Source organism: Equus quagga, chromosome 21, assembly GCF_021613505.1.
Source record: "Equus quagga isolate Etosha38 chromosome 21, UCLA_HA_Equagga_1.0, whole genome shotgun sequence".
Taxonomy (NCBI): domain Eukaryota; kingdom Metazoa; phylum Chordata; class Mammalia; order Perissodactyla; family Equidae; genus Equus; species Equus quagga.
In genome coordinates this window covers 41,099,498-41,116,736 of record NC_060287.1, presented here as the reverse complement: position 1 = coordinate 41,116,736, position 17,239 = coordinate 41,099,498, and the positions used below count along the sequence as shown (strand labels likewise).

General features: G+C 39.4%; 1 protein-coding gene across 7 annotated transcripts in view; it reads right to left on the bottom strand.

The window, feature by feature from the left end:
- The window catches only part of PRMT2 (protein arginine methyltransferase 2), a 31,549-nt gene extending 21,463 nt beyond the window's left edge, over positions 1 to 10,086 (bottom strand). Inside the window, exons 1-4 of one of the 7 annotated variants that reach the window (XM_046648143.1) lie at positions 9,935 to 10,086; positions 8,721 to 8,819; positions 3,486 to 3,596; positions 2,600 to 2,782 (exon numbers count right to left, since the gene is read on the bottom strand). In XM_046648143.1, the coding sequence (XP_046504099.1) occupies positions 2,600 to 2,782; positions 3,486 to 3,596; positions 8,721 to 8,759 (333 nt within the window). In that variant the 5' untranslated portion in view covers positions 8,760 to 8,819; positions 9,935 to 10,086. Of the gene's footprint in view, positions 1 to 2,599; positions 2,783 to 3,485; positions 3,597 to 8,720; positions 8,823 to 9,158; positions 9,281 to 9,326; positions 9,417 to 9,934 lie in introns of those variants that run through there. The other 6 variants (XM_046648147.1, XM_046648145.1, XM_046648148.1 and 3 more) reach the window with 6 other exon arrangements.
- Between the last annotated feature and the right edge of the window lie 7,153 nt (positions 10,087 to 17,239).

Here is a 17,239-nt window from a genome sequence, read left to right as displayed (position 1 = left end):
AGAACTGCAAGAGGCAAAGCTCTCTGAGACATTCAAAGCTACAAAAGTAAGTGTCTGGAGCTGCAGAAGAAATAAACAGGCCAATGAAATGAAGAGAGATTCCAGAAACAGACCCCAGAAATTTAACGTATGATAAACATGAATTTCACATCACCAGGAAAAGGAGGATTATCCAACAGCTGATGCTGGAACAGCCCGATATGGAAACTGTCGGAATTTTACCTTATTTTTTACAAGTAAATTCCAAGTTGATTTAAATCTTTCGTTGTTAATAATGAGATCATAAAGGTCCTAAGAGAAAGCATGGATATTTGTAATCTTGGAGTGAAGAAGGCCATCAAAGTAGAACACAAAACCCAGAAGCCACAAAGGAAAGGACCAGTTAGACTAGACAAAAAATTCCATGGAAAAAAAGGGTGGCAAGTGATAAGTGTAATACATATCACAAATATAGGCTCAACTACTTATTTAAGACATAAACTGACAGAAATCAAAAGAAAAATGGGAAAATTATATGAAAGTTTACCAAAAGGGAAGAAATACAAACTGCCAATAAAATACGAAAGATGATCAATCTCACTTTAAAAAATGGAAATCAGGGGCTGGCCCCGTGGCCGAGTGGTTAAGTTCGCGCGTTCCGCTGCAGGCGGCCCAGTGTTTCGTCAGTTCGAATCCTGGGCGCGGACATGGCACTGCTCATCAAACCATGCTGAGGCGGCGTCCCACATGCCACAACTAGAAGGACCCACAACTAAGAATATACAACTATGTACCGGGGGGCTTTGGAGAGAAAAAGGAAAAAATAAAATCTTTAAAAAAATAAAATAAAATAAAAAAATAAAAATAAAAAATGGAAATCAAAATCAAGAGATACCATATTTCACCCTTAAGAGCGGAAATCTTTCACTTTGATGATTTGTGGCGATGAAGTGTTCACACCCCCTTGGTAGGTGTAACATCAGTGAATCTTTCTGGAGAGCAAATTGGCATGACCCGCCAAAGCAAAACGCACATACATACACTGTATGGATTCACCCAGTGGAAATTCTAGCAAAGTTTACCAGAATGTATGTAGGAGGATGTCCGTTACGGCATTGTCAGTCATGATAAAAAGCTGTTAAATAAGAAAAACACCAATGGTCCTTTTAAAATCAACACAATACTCTGCAGCTGTTGTAAAGAACAGACCTTCAAAATAATATAGCTGCGTGAAAAGATGAGGTGAAAACTGTGTGTGGAACTATTCCTTTTCTATAAATTTAAAATAACACAGATGTAGCTTATACTTGGAAGAAGGAAACATACAGCTGCTGAAAGAAACCTCAAGGGGCAGTGGGGCTCTTGGGTGGGGGCAGCAGACTGAGGAGACAGACTACAGACTTTACGTTTCTCTTAATAGATTGAAACCTCTAACCATGTACATATATCACAGATTTTCATTTATTTTAACGTTTTTAATTGTGAAATAGGACCTACAAAAAAGTATCTCAGGGGCTGGCCCTGTGGCCGAGTGGTTAAGTTCGTGCGCTCCGCTGCAGGCGGCCCAGTGTTTCGTTGGTTCGAATCCTGGGTGCGGACATGGCACTGCTCATCAAACCATGCTGGGGCAGCATCCCACATGCCACAACTAGAAGGACCCACAACGAAGAATATACAACTATGTACCAGGAGGCTTTGGGGAGAAAAAGGAAAAAAATAAAATCTCAAAAAAAAAAAAAAAGTATCTCAAAGGGTGCCTTACAGTGTATCAAATACGGTTACACAGCAAACACTCCCATGACCAGCAGGAGAGCAGCGCCAGCACCTTCCCACCCGTCTGCCAATCACGGCCTCCCTCACCAGTCACCACCATCCTGATCTCAGGGGAACCAGGTCCCTGATCTCCATTAGAGTCTCACCACTTACACACTGTTCATAAAAAGTATCTTTCTACGGTGCCTTTATATAACTAAATCAAACATTAGATATTTTTTGATGTCTTGCTGCTTTAGCTCAACATTATGTTTGCAACATTCATCCTACAATTATCTGTTTTTATCTAGTTTTAAGATATAAACGGGTTATCCAGATCATAGGATTATGGGTCTTTAGCCACATTTTAAAAAAACAAATAAGGCAGTTATTTAGACTTATTATTGTTGATTTATATAACTTTTTTGTATTTTATTTTTAAAGTAAAATTTATTACTTTTTTTTAAATACTGAGAAAAGTTCATAATCCCATTGCCCAATCCAGGCCACCACGTGCTTCTGTATGGCCTGGAAGCTAAGAATGGCTTTTAGATTTTTAAATGGTTTTTAGAAATGAAAAGAAGGATATGACACACAAAAATTATATGAAATTCAAATTTCAATGTCCATGGATGAAATTTTATTGGAACACAGCCATGCTCACTTTCTGTGTTTTCACGGGTGCTTTTGCACTACGATGGCAGAGCCAAGCAGCCGTGACTCAGATCACACAGCCTGCTAATCAGAAGAAAAAGTCTGCTCTAAATAATGAGTAGAAGCCCAGATATTATTTTTTGAAGTCAGAACCTAAAACTAGAAAGAAGAAACCACAACCTGGCCAGTGAACAGGGAGTGTGGAAAGCAATACCAGGGTTCCATAGCTGCCGAAATACTCTTCATCCTGCCACGTGTCCTCAGGGTCACACTCCTCCAGGTGCTTCCCCAGGTGGTTCGCTGGGATGTACCCACAGCAGCCTGCACGCTCACCCCACCACCAATCAGCAGTAGTTTGTCTCAGGATGAGAATTTTTTCTCCTCTCAAAAAACTGAGCTGGAAAAAATATATACAGAAGTGAAAATTCAAGAAAAACCTGTAGTTGGTATTTCAACCACAGCTCAGCGAGAAATCCCCCATCACTGGGGCCCAAATCACAGCAATTTCAAAAAGAAGTCAATGGGTAATTTACACCAACTGACAATTTATGAAAATGATACCAGGATTTAGAGATTTTTGTGGAACATTTACATGAAAGAAGAGCATAGCTTAATTGATATTTTTTAAAAGAAAGATTAAACATTTTCAGATGGCTTAGGACAGAATTTCTCAAAAGCCTCTTCCCAATAACTCAGCTGTGCAGTAGCTGCTTCAGTTACTGGAGGCTTACACTAAGAAATTCCCGTTAAAAATGTTAAAAATGTCAAGAAAGCTACATTCAAATATTTTTATTTTATAGCTTCATTTTCTATTAACTAAAATAGATTCTAAACCAAGGTTTCCAAGCAAAAACTGGAATAGGCGCTTCCTCCCTCCATTCCTTACCCAGTATCTTTCATATCAGACTTGGGACCAGAATTTGTTAGGCTAGGAAGAGGTCACTCACAGGTCTCACGTGGCTCTAAAAATCTGAGTACTTCTTTAACTTTGGTATGACTTCTGCAAAACTTAATCTAATTCTGTCATTGAACGTTCTGAATCCATAAAACATGCACCTGATGCACACGGGCCCCGCATGTGAGTGACTGCACATGGCTACCTGCGTCTCATCGGTGGCAGAATAGTCTGCGATGGCCACAAACTCCTCGGGGTGCAGACCCTCCTGGAGATGTTCTTCTTCACCATGCCCAACAGGTTCTTGTCCCTCCTGCTTAAAGCCAAAGAAAGAACAAGGAAATGACTGTGTGGCTTCTTTTTCTCTCTCTTTTTTTTTGGCGGCAGGTCATTAGGATGGTTTCAAATGAAGATTCATGTGGCCAAGTTTTCATCATACAAACAATTTGGGACATCTTCACTAGCCAAGTCAAGAGATCTCATCCTAACTGCACCTTTACTTTATGTCTCTATTACAAAACGATTTGCATCCTCAAGAAAACTCAAAGAAACAAGACAGAGGTGCTTTTAGTGTCTATTTGGTGACTGAGCCCTGATCATCAGCAATGCTTCCTGAAAGTGATGACCAGCCCCAGGAGAAAGCAGCCCTGTTTCTGAAGTGCTGTGTTCTGGGGACAGCGTCAGATCCAAGGACAGAGCTGGGCGGGCTTCAACAATGGCCCAGGAAAGGTGCTGGTGACCTGGCAAAAGCAGCTAGCCTCAATCAGACTGCAATGCTGCTGACACATGCCCTAGACCTGGGGCCCTGCACACACCCCACCTCCGCTTTATTTCAGAATAGGCTTCCTTGGAAGACACCCACTGGAGGTGGCAGAACCTCCAATCACACGTTCCAGTTCACTGGGGCAATCCTGTTCCAACATATACACTTTAAACAAATTTTCCTTAAACACAGACATAATTCACATTCATCCTAGAAAATGTGTGAAAGCACAAGAGTACACAGAGGAAAATTAAAACCATCTGCAATCTTGCTCACTGGCCAGACATAATGCTGGTCAACATTTTCATTCATATCCTTTCAGGCTTTTTTTTTAAGTGTACATATAACACGTGCATAAGGCTGTTTATTCAGATCATATAATTCTGCCTTGTGAAATGTTTCCCACTTGTTAAATTCTGAACCCTTTTCCTCATTATTAGACTTCTAAACACCATGTTTTTAACATCTGATAGTATTCCATTCTATGAATTATCGTAACTTACTTATCTAAACTCCTAGTTTTGGACAAAGTGTTTTCAGTTTTCACTATTATAAATTAAGACAAACTTTCTTAAACATAAATCATTTCGACTGTCCTTGGTAACATTCTTAGGATAAATTCCTGAATGTGGAATTGGTCAATTAAGAGGACACATACTTTTATGACTTTTGATATCACCACCAAATGCCCTCCAGAAAGGCGGTTCCTTAGACCCTACCTGAGATTAGGACTTAACTCTGTGAGAGTAGGTGACTGATGCACCACTTTAATTCTGCCAATTTGATGGGGAGAAATTGCCTGTCACTGTTACCTCCATTTCCCTTTCTCTGATTATTAGTGAGGTCAAACGTGTTTTTTAAGTACTTACTGGTCATCTTTTTTATTTTGCTAATTCACTATTTGTATCCTTTGCACACTTTCCTGTTACAGGAACAAGATTAGTTTTGGCACACTATCTTGTTCTTTTTAGCTTGCCTCCATGCCCTGTCCCTGCTCACCACATCATCACCCTCTCACCGCCATCCAAGTCTGTTTTAGGCCCCTGGTGGGTATCCCCCAAACTTTCTCCATGCTCATGTCATATACAAACACACACACACGGTTTATTCTTTGACATGGTTTTCTGTCAAGGATACCACAGAGCCTTCTTTTTAATTTTGCTTCTTTTACTCATACAACACCTTGTGAAAAACTTCCCAACTGTTAGAATTCTAACTTATAATTTCCAATGGCTATTTAATACCCTCCAGCAGGAATTCTGCCTGATTCTTCAGCCATCTTCAATTAATGGACTTTCTCTTGGTGTCTAGTTTTCTACCCCCATAAACAACACTGCCACAAACATCTGTGCACATTTTTCCTTATGTGATCACATTTTGCCAGGGCTAAAAAATAACATCGTTTTCATTCAAATATTTGTCAGACTTTCCATAAAGGGTGTAGGACTTCACACTTCACCAGCAATGCATGGAGTACCTTCTGCCTGAATACTCAGCAACAACAGGCATTATCACTATCTTTAATTTTTGCCAGAGTGATAGGTACAAAGACCCCAGAAAAAGAAAAAAATGTGAGGAAATACACTATTTCTTATATACTTTATAAAAAAGAATTTTGATAGTATAATAATTTATTGTGACGTTTATAACATATATAGAAGTAAAATATGTTACAACAATAGCACAAAAAATAGGAGCTGGTAAATGGAACTAATCTGGAGGATTCCTACATTGTGAAGTGGTCAAAAAAAAAAGACTGGAATAGGTTAAGGATCACAGCTTCTTGGGTAACCACTAAAATAATACAAAAAGGTACAGCTAAAAAGCCAATAGAGGAGATAATGCGGGATTACAGACAATACTTTATTAAACCAAAAGAAGGCAAGAATGGGAAAAGGAACAAAGAAATGTGACAAACAGGAGCAAAATGTTAGACTTCATCATATCAGTCATTATGTTAAATGCTAATAGACTAAATACTCCAATTAAAGGGCAGAAATTATCTGACAGGAAAAAAAGGACAGAACTATAGGCTCTTTATAAGACAAACACTTTAAATATAAGGACTTACATTGAAAATATAGGGGGCGTGTTTGTGTGTGTGTGTGTGTGTGTGTGTGTACTATGCAAGCACTAACCATAAGAAAGCTGGTACAGCAATATTAATATAAGACAAACTAGATGCAAGGCAAGAAGTATTAATAGGCAAAAACAGAGGTTTCATAAAAATAAAAGGGTCAATTAATCTAGAAAACAAAAACTATCCTAAATCGAAGTACCAAATAATAGAGATTCAAAATGTATGAAGCAAAAAGTGATAGATCCAAAAGAAAATAAACAAAAAAACAGACAAATCCACAATCATACTTGAGATTTTTGAAGCTCATCTCTCTCAGTAATTGATAGAACAAGGGGACAAAAATTCAGAAAACATACAGAGATTTGAACAATACTAATAACCCACTTGACCTGAATGACATTTATAGAACACTATAACCAACAATTATAGACTACATATTCTTTCCAAGTGCACACACAACATTCACCAAAATGGCCCATATGAATAGGCGATAAAGCAGGCCTGGATAAATTTCAAAAGACTGAAACTTTACAGACTAAGTTATATTTTCTGACCAAACATAATCAAACCAAAATTAAACAAAAAAATAAGTAAAATTTCCCAAATGTTTGGAAATTAAGCAACACACTACTGAATAGCCCAGAAAATTTCCAATTTCCATTGTGCTGTATTGGAAAGTATTTGAACTCAACAATAATGAAACACAATGTATTTAAATGTGTGAAGTGCAGCAAAAGCGGTGATTAGAGGAAAAGTCATAGCTTTAAAGAGCTATATTAGAGAAGAAAGGTTTAAAAATCAGTGATCCAAGCTTCCATCTCAACACACTATAAAAAGAGAAAATTAAACCCAAATAGAATTGAATAAAAGAAACAGAGATCAAAGCAGAAATCAGCGAAATAGAAAAGAGATGAACAAAGAGAAAGTTAAAGACAAAACTGGTTCTTTGAAAATATAAAATTAACAAAACTCTAAAAAACTGATCAAGAGGAAAAAAGATATAACACAAATTGTGAATGTAAGGCACCTCTTCTGTAATGGAAGGTGCTATTAAGAGAATGAACACAAATATTATTGAAATACTACCATAACTCACAAGTAATCAGGAAAACTAAAATAACAAGATACCATTTCTAACCCAACAGACTGACCAAAATTTAAAAGTCTGATGCTCTCAAGTGTTAGCAAGCACTATGTGGGCTACCGACAAAGCTGTGAACTGGTAAAGCCACTCTGGAGAACAACTGATCATTATTTAGTAAAAATGAAAGTATGCAATCCTTTCCACTCTGCAATGCCATTACTAGGAATATACCCAGGGCACATGTGCACAAGGAGACCTGGAGAAGGATGTTCACTGTAGCACTGTTTGAAATAGAGAAAAACTGCAAAGAACATTAAGTGTCCAACAAAAAGAAAATAAATAAAATGTAGTGTATACACACTGTATAACAGTAAAACTGCAAAAGAACTATAAACATATGTACAAAGGTAATACCTTCATATAAGGAACATGCTACAGGAGCATCCTATAGGACTGAACTAGCCCTACACACACATCAAGGACAAATCCCCCAAAAGTAACATGAGTGGAAAAGGCAAGCTGCAGATGACACACAGAATATACCACCACTTGGGAAATTTCTAAGAAGCACAGACCAACATCATATATTGCTCAAGGATGCGTATACAAAGTATGAAAGTACAAAAAATGGTGCAGAAGTACAAAGATCAATTCATAATTCACAATAGTATTTGCCTCTAGAGAAAGAGGAGGAAGAATGGGACTGGGGTTCTGGGGCTGGAGAACAAACTGTATCTATGGTTTTGTTATTTATACTTATTTATACATATATTCTTTAGCAATATGACAAAACGTTAAGTTTTCACTTCTGTGTAATATGTACTTAATGTCTGCAACATTATTCAGTAACCATTCCAGTATTTTTCAATTCTCAAAAGAAAAATGAGACATCCATGGAATTAAAACATTTTATAATCAATCTTCAGAAACAGATTAATGACCCACTATAAATAAAGTTCCTATATACAAAAACTCAAATGAAATTAGAACAATCATTAGAAGGAAAGGAAAAAAAGATACGTTAAAATTGACATCACAGACATGAAAATGTTTGATTTTTTAAAAACATTATTTATTAGAGTATTTATCTGGTTTTAAATTCACATAATCAACATTCCTTGAAATTTAAGGTGACTTTTCTTTTTACTGCTAACTTGAATGAAACTTATGTGTATCCTAGGAAGAAAAGCAGTATGAATACATAAATCTTTTCTAATGTGTCCAACCTGCCTTTAACATATTACGCCTGGGACTTCATCAAACTACTAAGAAAATGTGCTTGCTTCACCAGCTTAGGTACAAAAAATGGAACCCTAGATTCCTGGGAGGTGTCTACAATACCCAATTCAGAATGTCATCTGTGACCCTTACAAACATTACACTTCCACTACTTAAGCATCCCATGGTTGGTGGCCACCTTCAAAGGTCCAAGGAAAGTGCCACCACTCTGGGCTGAGCTCAGTGATGTTCACGGTCTTTAAATACAGGTTCTTGCAAGCAGAACCAAAATTACCTGCGGTTCACTTCTGGTGCAGTCACCTGGTGTTGCCATAGTTCTCTTAGGATCTGCCACATAGCTGCCGCTTTTAATGTTTCATTTTTCCCTCCATTCCTACTTTTAAAAGGAGAGAGAATGAGAAAATGCTTTTTACAATACTTAACTTCTAAGGTCCATGATAAAGTTTCTCTACCAAAGGGAAGTAAAACATGCACGTGTAAAGAATGAAATAAAAATGAAGTTTACAGACACAATTCTTTACAAAAACAATCGAAAGCATTTAATATTTATAAACCCTAACCTGTGTTTTCTTCACTAGTCTGCAAGGTGTCAAACTTATTAGCTGAAGCTTGTTAGTTTCTGTTAGATCACTGGGGTGATTTAAAACAACAAATCGATGTCAAATCTTTTCTGGGAATCCTGATAGCTTTAACTCCAACTGAAATTCCCTACCTGGGGCTTTAAAGTGTTTCCACTAACAGGATCGCTGCATCTTTAGAGGTTCTTCCTTCTCATTCTCAATTCTCATTTTTTCAGTGACAGTGTAAGCCGTACTAGTCTGAGATGAACGTTTTTTCAATTACACAGCAATTCTTTGCTTACAATGTGTGATTCACTTACCAAGACCCAATACTTGTGTGATATCTGTCATCACAAACACGAAAATACATACACTGCGTTTTCATCGGAAAACACCGCACTGCGGCCAGGGTGGGACGGGGCCGGGACCGGCCCGGCTGATGGGGCGGGGGCAGGATGGGGCCGGGATGCGGTGGGGTTGGGACCTGGTTGAAGCGGCGAGGGCGGGACCGGGCGCGGCCGGCGGGCGCAGGGGCGCGGGCTCCGGACGCTGCGGCGGCGAGGGCCGAGGCTCCTGAGGGCGGCCGGCCAAGGAGGGCGCTGGGGAGACGGGGAAGCGACGAGAGGGAGCGCGACGCTGCCAGAGCGGGCGGCAGGCAGGGACGCGCGGGGGCGCCGCCGGGAGTGGGCGTGGCTCGAGGCAGGCGCCGCCGGTGGGCGGGGCTGGCAGCGGGGTGGGCGGGGCGCGGAGCCCGCGGTCAGCGCCGGGCGCGGAGGAGAGGCAGGGAAAGCGCCGGAGAGTCTCGGAGCAGGGCGGAGGCCTCGGCCCGCTCGCTGACGCACATGCCGGGCCGGGCCCCCTCACTGGCGTGTCCCGTTTGGCGCGCCGCCCAGCCGCCTGAGCTGCCGCCGAGAAACGGGAAACCTACCTCAGCCGCCTTTCTGCCCTGAGTTCCGCGGCCTCGCCGCCTGCGCGGAGGGGCGGACGGTGCCTACGAAGACACGAGCCGCCGCCCTCGGCCCGCGCAGACGCGGTGCGCGCAACCGCGCAGTGGGCCCCGCCCTGGGCTCGGCGTCCCGCGCTTGCCCAGTCCCCGCCGTGAGAAGCGGCGCCACCGCTCTCGTCGTGCGCAGGCGCGGTGCGCTCAGGCCCTTGGCGGAGCGGGGGCCTGGGCTGAGCGACCCGCGCAGGCGCATTTCCTGGGTCCCGCCTCCTGTGGTCGCAAGAGTTGAGGGGCTGCGCCGCTGGCGTGCGGCCTATGCTTCGCGTCCCGGCGCCGCCTGACCCGGGGAGGGGACCTTGGTGGCCCGGGAGGGAGCGACGGGGCCGGGCACATATTGGCCTGGGGATCGGAACGCTATTATGGCAAGAGAAATGCTGACATTTCTGGAGCCAGACCGCCTTTCTCCTGCTTTTTTTTCTAATAATTCAATTAACCTTCCCATCTACGGCTGTAAAGTGTGAACAGTCTGTCATTCTTTCCACTTGACAAATGGAAGCAGAGTGATTAAGTTTTTATTTCACCAAGGGGAACTTAGGGATTAAAAGGAAAATAGGATAACGTTCGTGCCGGTTACTGGGTGGTGGTCCCAGAGGGTTGGCCGGTGGCAGCGCTGCAGTCCGGGAAGGCTCGGACGCGGTAGTCAGAAATCTCAGAGACACAAAGCAGAGGTGGTTGCCAGGGGCTAGGGAGGGCCAACGGGGAGATCACGTTAGCCTTAGAGGTTTCAGTTTTACACGATGAAGAGTTCTGGAGATGGATGTTGGTTCTGGTTGCACAACAATGTGAATGTATTTAATACCAGTGAACTGTACACTTAGAAAGGTTAAGATGATAAATTTTCTGTGTATTTTACCACAATAAAAAAAAGCAGGAACACAAATTACGAATATGAGGAATGAAAAAGGAATTCAGTACAGATTATAGATTTTTTTAAAAGATAGTAAACTGATATGAAGCTTTATGTCAAAAATTGGACAAATTCCTTGAAAAACACAACTTAGCAACACTGAAGAATATTTAGAAAATCTGTGTGGTTCCATATTTGTTACCCGAATTAATTTCATAATTAAAAACCATTCTACAAAGAATACTCAAGGCCCACATGGTTTCATGAGTAAATGCTTTCAAACATAGAAGGAGAAAATAATACCAATATTACTCAAATTCTTCCAGAAAATAGAGAAAAGTGAAATACTTCCTAACTGGTTTTATAAGGCCAGCATAACCTGCTATATAATATTAGCAAAAAATCCAATGATAAAGAAATGATTACATATTATGACGTGTGGTATATTCTAGGAATGAAGATTGTTTAATATTAAAAAATCAGTTATTTCCACATTACAGATTATAGGACAAAAACCATATGAGCATGTACACAGGTGTAGAAAAAACGTTTCATAAAATTCAACACCCACTAAACTCACAAAACTAGAAATAGAAAGGAGTATCTTCATCTGTGAAAAGATATCTGTTAAAAACACACAGATATAATATTTAATAGCAAAATAGTGGATGCTCTCCTCCTGGATTAAGGCACAAGACAAGATGTTCTCTATCACCATTTCTACTCAACAGTGTACTGGCAGTCCTATCCAATGCAAGAAAGCCAGAGAAAAACAAAAAATGTGGAGATTTAAAGGGAAAAGTAAAACTGCCATTATTCACAGATGACATGATTGTGTATGCATATGATCCAAAGTAATCTACAAATAAAATCTTACAATTAATAAGTGAATATCCAAGGTCTCCAGATGAAGGGCCAATATAGTAGCAATCAGCAGTTGGAAACTGCAATCTAAAAATTCCATGTACCATAGCACCAAGTAACATCAGATGTCATCTGTCATTTAGTAACTGACAGAACAACTGGACAAACAAACACAGTAAGGATATAAAGGATCTAAATAACACTATCACACCAATGATTTCATTAATAATCATAAATAATACGCCAAACTGCAGAATATACCTTATTATTAAGGTCACATGGAACGTCAACCAAGACAGACCACATGCTGGCCCATAAAATAAGTCACAATAAATCACAAAGATTAAAATCTTAAAGAGCATGTTCTCTGACCATAGTGAAATAAATTAGAAATCCATATAATAAGAAATCTAGAAAAGCCCAAAATATTTGGAAATTAAGCAGCATACATATGAATAATCCATGGGTCAACAGAAGAAACCAAAGAGATATTTCTTTTAATTTCAAATTGAATGATAATGGAAATGTACTGCTATGGTCTGAATGTCTGCATCCCCCCAAAATTCATGTGTTGAAATCCTACACCAAGGTGATAGTGTTAGCAAGCGGAGCTTGAGGTGGAGATTAGATCGTTAGAGCAGAGCCCTCATGATGGAAAAATGCCCTTATAAAAGAGACCCCAGAGAGATCCCTGACCCATCCACCATGTGAGGACACAATGAAAAGACACCAAACACTGAATCTGTCGGCACTGTGATCTTGGACTTCCTAGCCTCCAGAACTATGAGAAATTAATGTTTGTTGTTTATAAGGCACACAGTTTAAAGGTAATTTTGCTACAACAACCTGAACAGACTAAGACACATATATTAAAATTTGGGGGATGCAGATAAAGCAGACTTAGAGAAATCAATGCTTTCAATGCTTATGTTAGAATGGAAGAAAAAGTTAACGCCAATGATCTAAACTTCCAACTTAAGCTACAATTTAAAAATAAAGGAAAAGCAAATTAAAGTCAAAGTAAGGAAATATTAAAAATATAAACATAAATCGGTGAACAACAGAAACAATAGAAAAGGTTAACAAAGACAAAAGTTGGTTCTTTGAAAAAATTGATAGAATTGTTAAATTCCTAGCAAGATTTAGCAAGAGAAATAGAAAGAAAACATAAGACTATCAATATTAGAAATAAAAAAGAGGACCTATTACAAGATCACACGAATGTTAAAAAGATTAAATAGGGGCCAGCCTGGTGGTGCAGCTGTTAAGTGCACACGTTCTGCCTCAGCAGCCTGGGGTTCACCGGTTTGGATCCCAGGTGCAGATGATGTGGATTAAGGCTGCCCCAGCTAGAGAAACCCAAGGTGACCTGGCCTACATGCCAAACTATATGACCCAGTGGACTTTTTTTATGGTATGAATTAGGGCTGCCCCAGGGAGAGAAGCCCAGGGCATCCTCACCTACATGCCGATCTATATGGCCAGATTTGTATCTAAAGTTATATGACCGCACAATAACCAGACCCCATCTGCACTGAAATCATTTAATGACTTTTTACATCATCTTTTCTTTTCTCCAATAAAAATAAGTCACATACCCATGCCTTATAAAATTAGCCCTCACCCTCAACTCGGGGCAGCAGCAGGAGCTCTGACTGCCCGTGGGCCCTGTCCCCATGCCAGTGGGGGCAGCAGAAGCAGTGGCAGCAGAAGCTCTGACTGCCCATGGGTCCTGTCCCCATGCTATTCCACACTATTCTCTAAATAAAAGAGCACTACTGCCAGATCTTCAGAGTCTAAGAAATCTTTCTTTTGACTCCTCGGCTCACCGACCCCACATCACAGACATGGCACCACTTGGCAAGCCATGCCGTGGTAGGCGTCCCACATATAAAGTGGAGGAAGGTGGGCATGGGTGTTAGCTCAGGGCCAGTCTTCCTAAAAAGAAAAAAAAAGATTAAATAGAAGACCATGACCAACTTTATGCCAATACATTTGATAACTTTTATGAAATGGACAAACTCCTTTAAGGCATTACTTACCAAAACTGACACAAGAGAAAATAAAAAATGTACTATATATAATAAATTTGTTACCAAAAACCTTCCCACAAAGAAAATTCCACTCCTAAATTGTTTCACCGTGAATCCTGTCAAATGTGAAAGGAAGTGTGAGAGATCAGAATTGGCCACCCCAAAATGTGTTTCTTTGGCTTGATTATTTTTAACGGCGGGAGACTCTGAAAGAAACTTGACCTTTCCCCTAATTGCCTAAAAGAATTTAAGATAGAAGGCCTGACCCCGGGACAGGCCATCATCCTAGATAACTCTGGGGGTCAGTAGACTGAGAGGGTCCTTGCTAAGCCAATTCTTATCAAAGTTCTGTCTCTTGGTCACATTGTCTATAGAGGGCCCAACAAACACTTGTTGAACAAACATTTACATTTCTATCTCCATGGAAATTGCCTTCCTCCCCTTTGAAGCCTCAAACCACTACGCCAACATTCTCCTTTGTCTTTAGCTGAAAATGGTATTTAAGGTGGCGACTTTGGCCATTAATGAATTACTCAGTTTTTCTGGGTCTCTCCCATGTCTATGTGTTATTAAACTTTGTTTGGTTTTCTCCTGTTATTCTGTCTCATGTCAATTTAATTCTTAGACCAGCCAGAAGGACCTAGAGAGTAGAGGAATTGTTTTCCTCCCCTCCAGAAGAAATAACACCAATATTACTAAAATTTAAAGAAAATAGGGGATGGACACTTCCCAATTTGTTTTATGAGACAAACATAACTCTGATACAAACACCTGACAAATACAAGAAAAGAATATTAAAGACCCATATCTTCATAAAAATAGATGCAAAAACCCTTAACAAAATATTAGCAAATCAAACCCAACAATATGCACAGAGGGTAATACATTATGGCCAAGTTGAGTTTATCCCAGTAGTGTAAAATTGGTCTAACACTTTGGTTCTTTGAAAAAATTAATAGAATAAAAAATCAATGTAATTCACTATTTAAACAGAATAAAGGAAAAAAATCATATGATCATTTCAATAAATTTTTTAAAAGAGTTGACAAAATAATACCCAGTCATAATTTCTTTTTAATATCAGCAAAAATAGAACATCTTATATCTGTAAAAGGCATCTATCAAAAACTCTATCACTAAAATCATGCTTAATGATGTTATATTGAAAGCTTTTTTTGGAAGCAAGGCAAATGTATCCACTTTTACCACTTCTATTCAACATTTTATAAGAAATCCTGGCCAATACAATAAGGCAAGTAAAGCAACAAATAAATATAAGGAATAACTATTAGAAAGGAAGAAATAAAATTATGTATATTCACAGAAAATTAGATTGTTTGCGTAGAATAGCCTAACAAGTCTACAAAACAACTACTAGAACAAATAAGTGAATTTAGCAAGATTGTGGAATACAAGATCAACATAGAGAAATAAGTGTATTTCTATTTATTAGGAGCAAAACATTGAAAATGAACTTTTTTAAAAACCCATTTATAATAGCACTGTAGGGTAAGCACCTGACAATTAGCTTTTTTGATTATAAGTACCTGACATTAAGCTTTTGATTGCTGAGGCATCCACTTCAATAAACGAATAAACACATTGCCAGCTACACAACTAGATAAAGAGCCAGTCCACCCTACCCATAAAGCTCCCTTTTTTAGAAAGCCCTGGGTAACCTAGATAACTGACCTTTTGACCACTTGTTTTTCCCTTCCTGCACTTTAATTGCACCTCTTAGGTTTTAAATTCACCAATAAAGAGTGAACCCATGAAACTCTAGGCACCCTCCCTTCACCCCAATACAGGCAGAACCTCAGGCATGTGCTCATGCCCGCACTCTCTCTCTACCTGCGACCTTGCTGTGTGGCCCCAGGCATGTGTGTACCCTCTAGGACTTGTGAGTAATAAACCTTGTCTTTTCAAATTTCTGCTATAGTTGTTGCTGAGGTCTGTCTTGCAATCATAATAAGAACCATGAGGGCCAGTCCAAACACAACACTGGAAATGTCTGTAGGGACTCTCTACAAATAGTAGAGGCCCAGGTGAGTGCCCCCAGGCATTTCTAGTGGATGGCATCAGTATCCACAGGCTGAGACAGACCCAGAACAAGTATCAACATAAAATGCTCCAGAATAAATTTAACTAAAATATGTGCAAGACTTTATACTAAAACTGTATCTAAAATGCTGAGAGAAACTTTAAAATATCTAAATAAACGGTGAGAGATCTCATGTCCATACTGGAAATTCAATATATTTAAGAAGTCAATTTTCCACAACAATCCCAATCATAATCCCAATAGGATTTTTTCCTAGAAACTGACAAACTGCTTCCAAAATGCATAGAGCAATGCACAGGACCTAGAGTAGCAGGACAATTTTAAAAGAAAATGACAACATCGTAAGACAGACAGTCTCCGACTTCAATAATCATTACACAGATACAATAATCAAGACAATGCGGTATTGTCAAAATAACAGGCAAAGAGAGCAATGGAACAGGAAATAAAGTCCAGAAGTAGACCCAAGCTTTTATAGTCATTGATCTCCAACAAAGGCGCCCAAGCAGTTTGACGGGGGGTGAGGAAAGTCTTTTCAAAAGATGGGAGGCAAGAACTGGATATTTGTTTAGAAACAACGAACCTAGATGCCTACCTTATACACTATACAAAAGCTTATTTGGGATGGATCACAGAAGTCCATGTAAAAGCTAAAACTTTAAAGCTAGAGGCAGGAGCTTTCCTTAGATGTAAAAAGCACTAACAACAAAATTAGAAATTGGTATATTAGCCTGGGGTCCGCAAACATTTCCTATAAAGGGCCAGACAGTAACTACTTTAAGCTTTGCAGGCAGTCTCAGTCAGAACTACTCCACCCTGCAGTTGTAGCATGAAAACAGCCATAAACAACACGTGAATGAATGGATGCAGCTGTGTTTCAATACAACTTTTATTTACAAACCCAGTTTGCTGTATTAGATCATCAAAATTTAAGACTCTGCTCATCAAAATTAAGAAATTAAGAAAACAAATTAAGAAAACAAATAGGTGAACCATAGACTGGGAAAAAAGCATTTGCAAAACATCTGCCTACCAAAAGATTTGTATACCAAATACATAAGACTTCTAAAACTCAACAACTAAATTAAAAAGCAAACAAACAAATAAATAAATAGAAATGGGCAAATGACTTGAACAGACATTTCATGAAAAAAGATATACAAATAGTCCATAAGTATATGAAAAAATTCCTCAACATCATTGATCACTGGAGAAATGAAAATTAAAACCCCAATGAGATACCTTTACACAGAACGGCTAAAATTAAAAAGACTACACTCAAATGTTGACATGGATGTGGAGCAACCAGAATTATCATACATTGCTGAGAGAGTATAAAATATTACATCCACTATGGAAAAATGTTTGGCCTTTTCTAATAAAGTTAAACATGTTATATGTGTCTGCCTGGGCTGTCATAACAA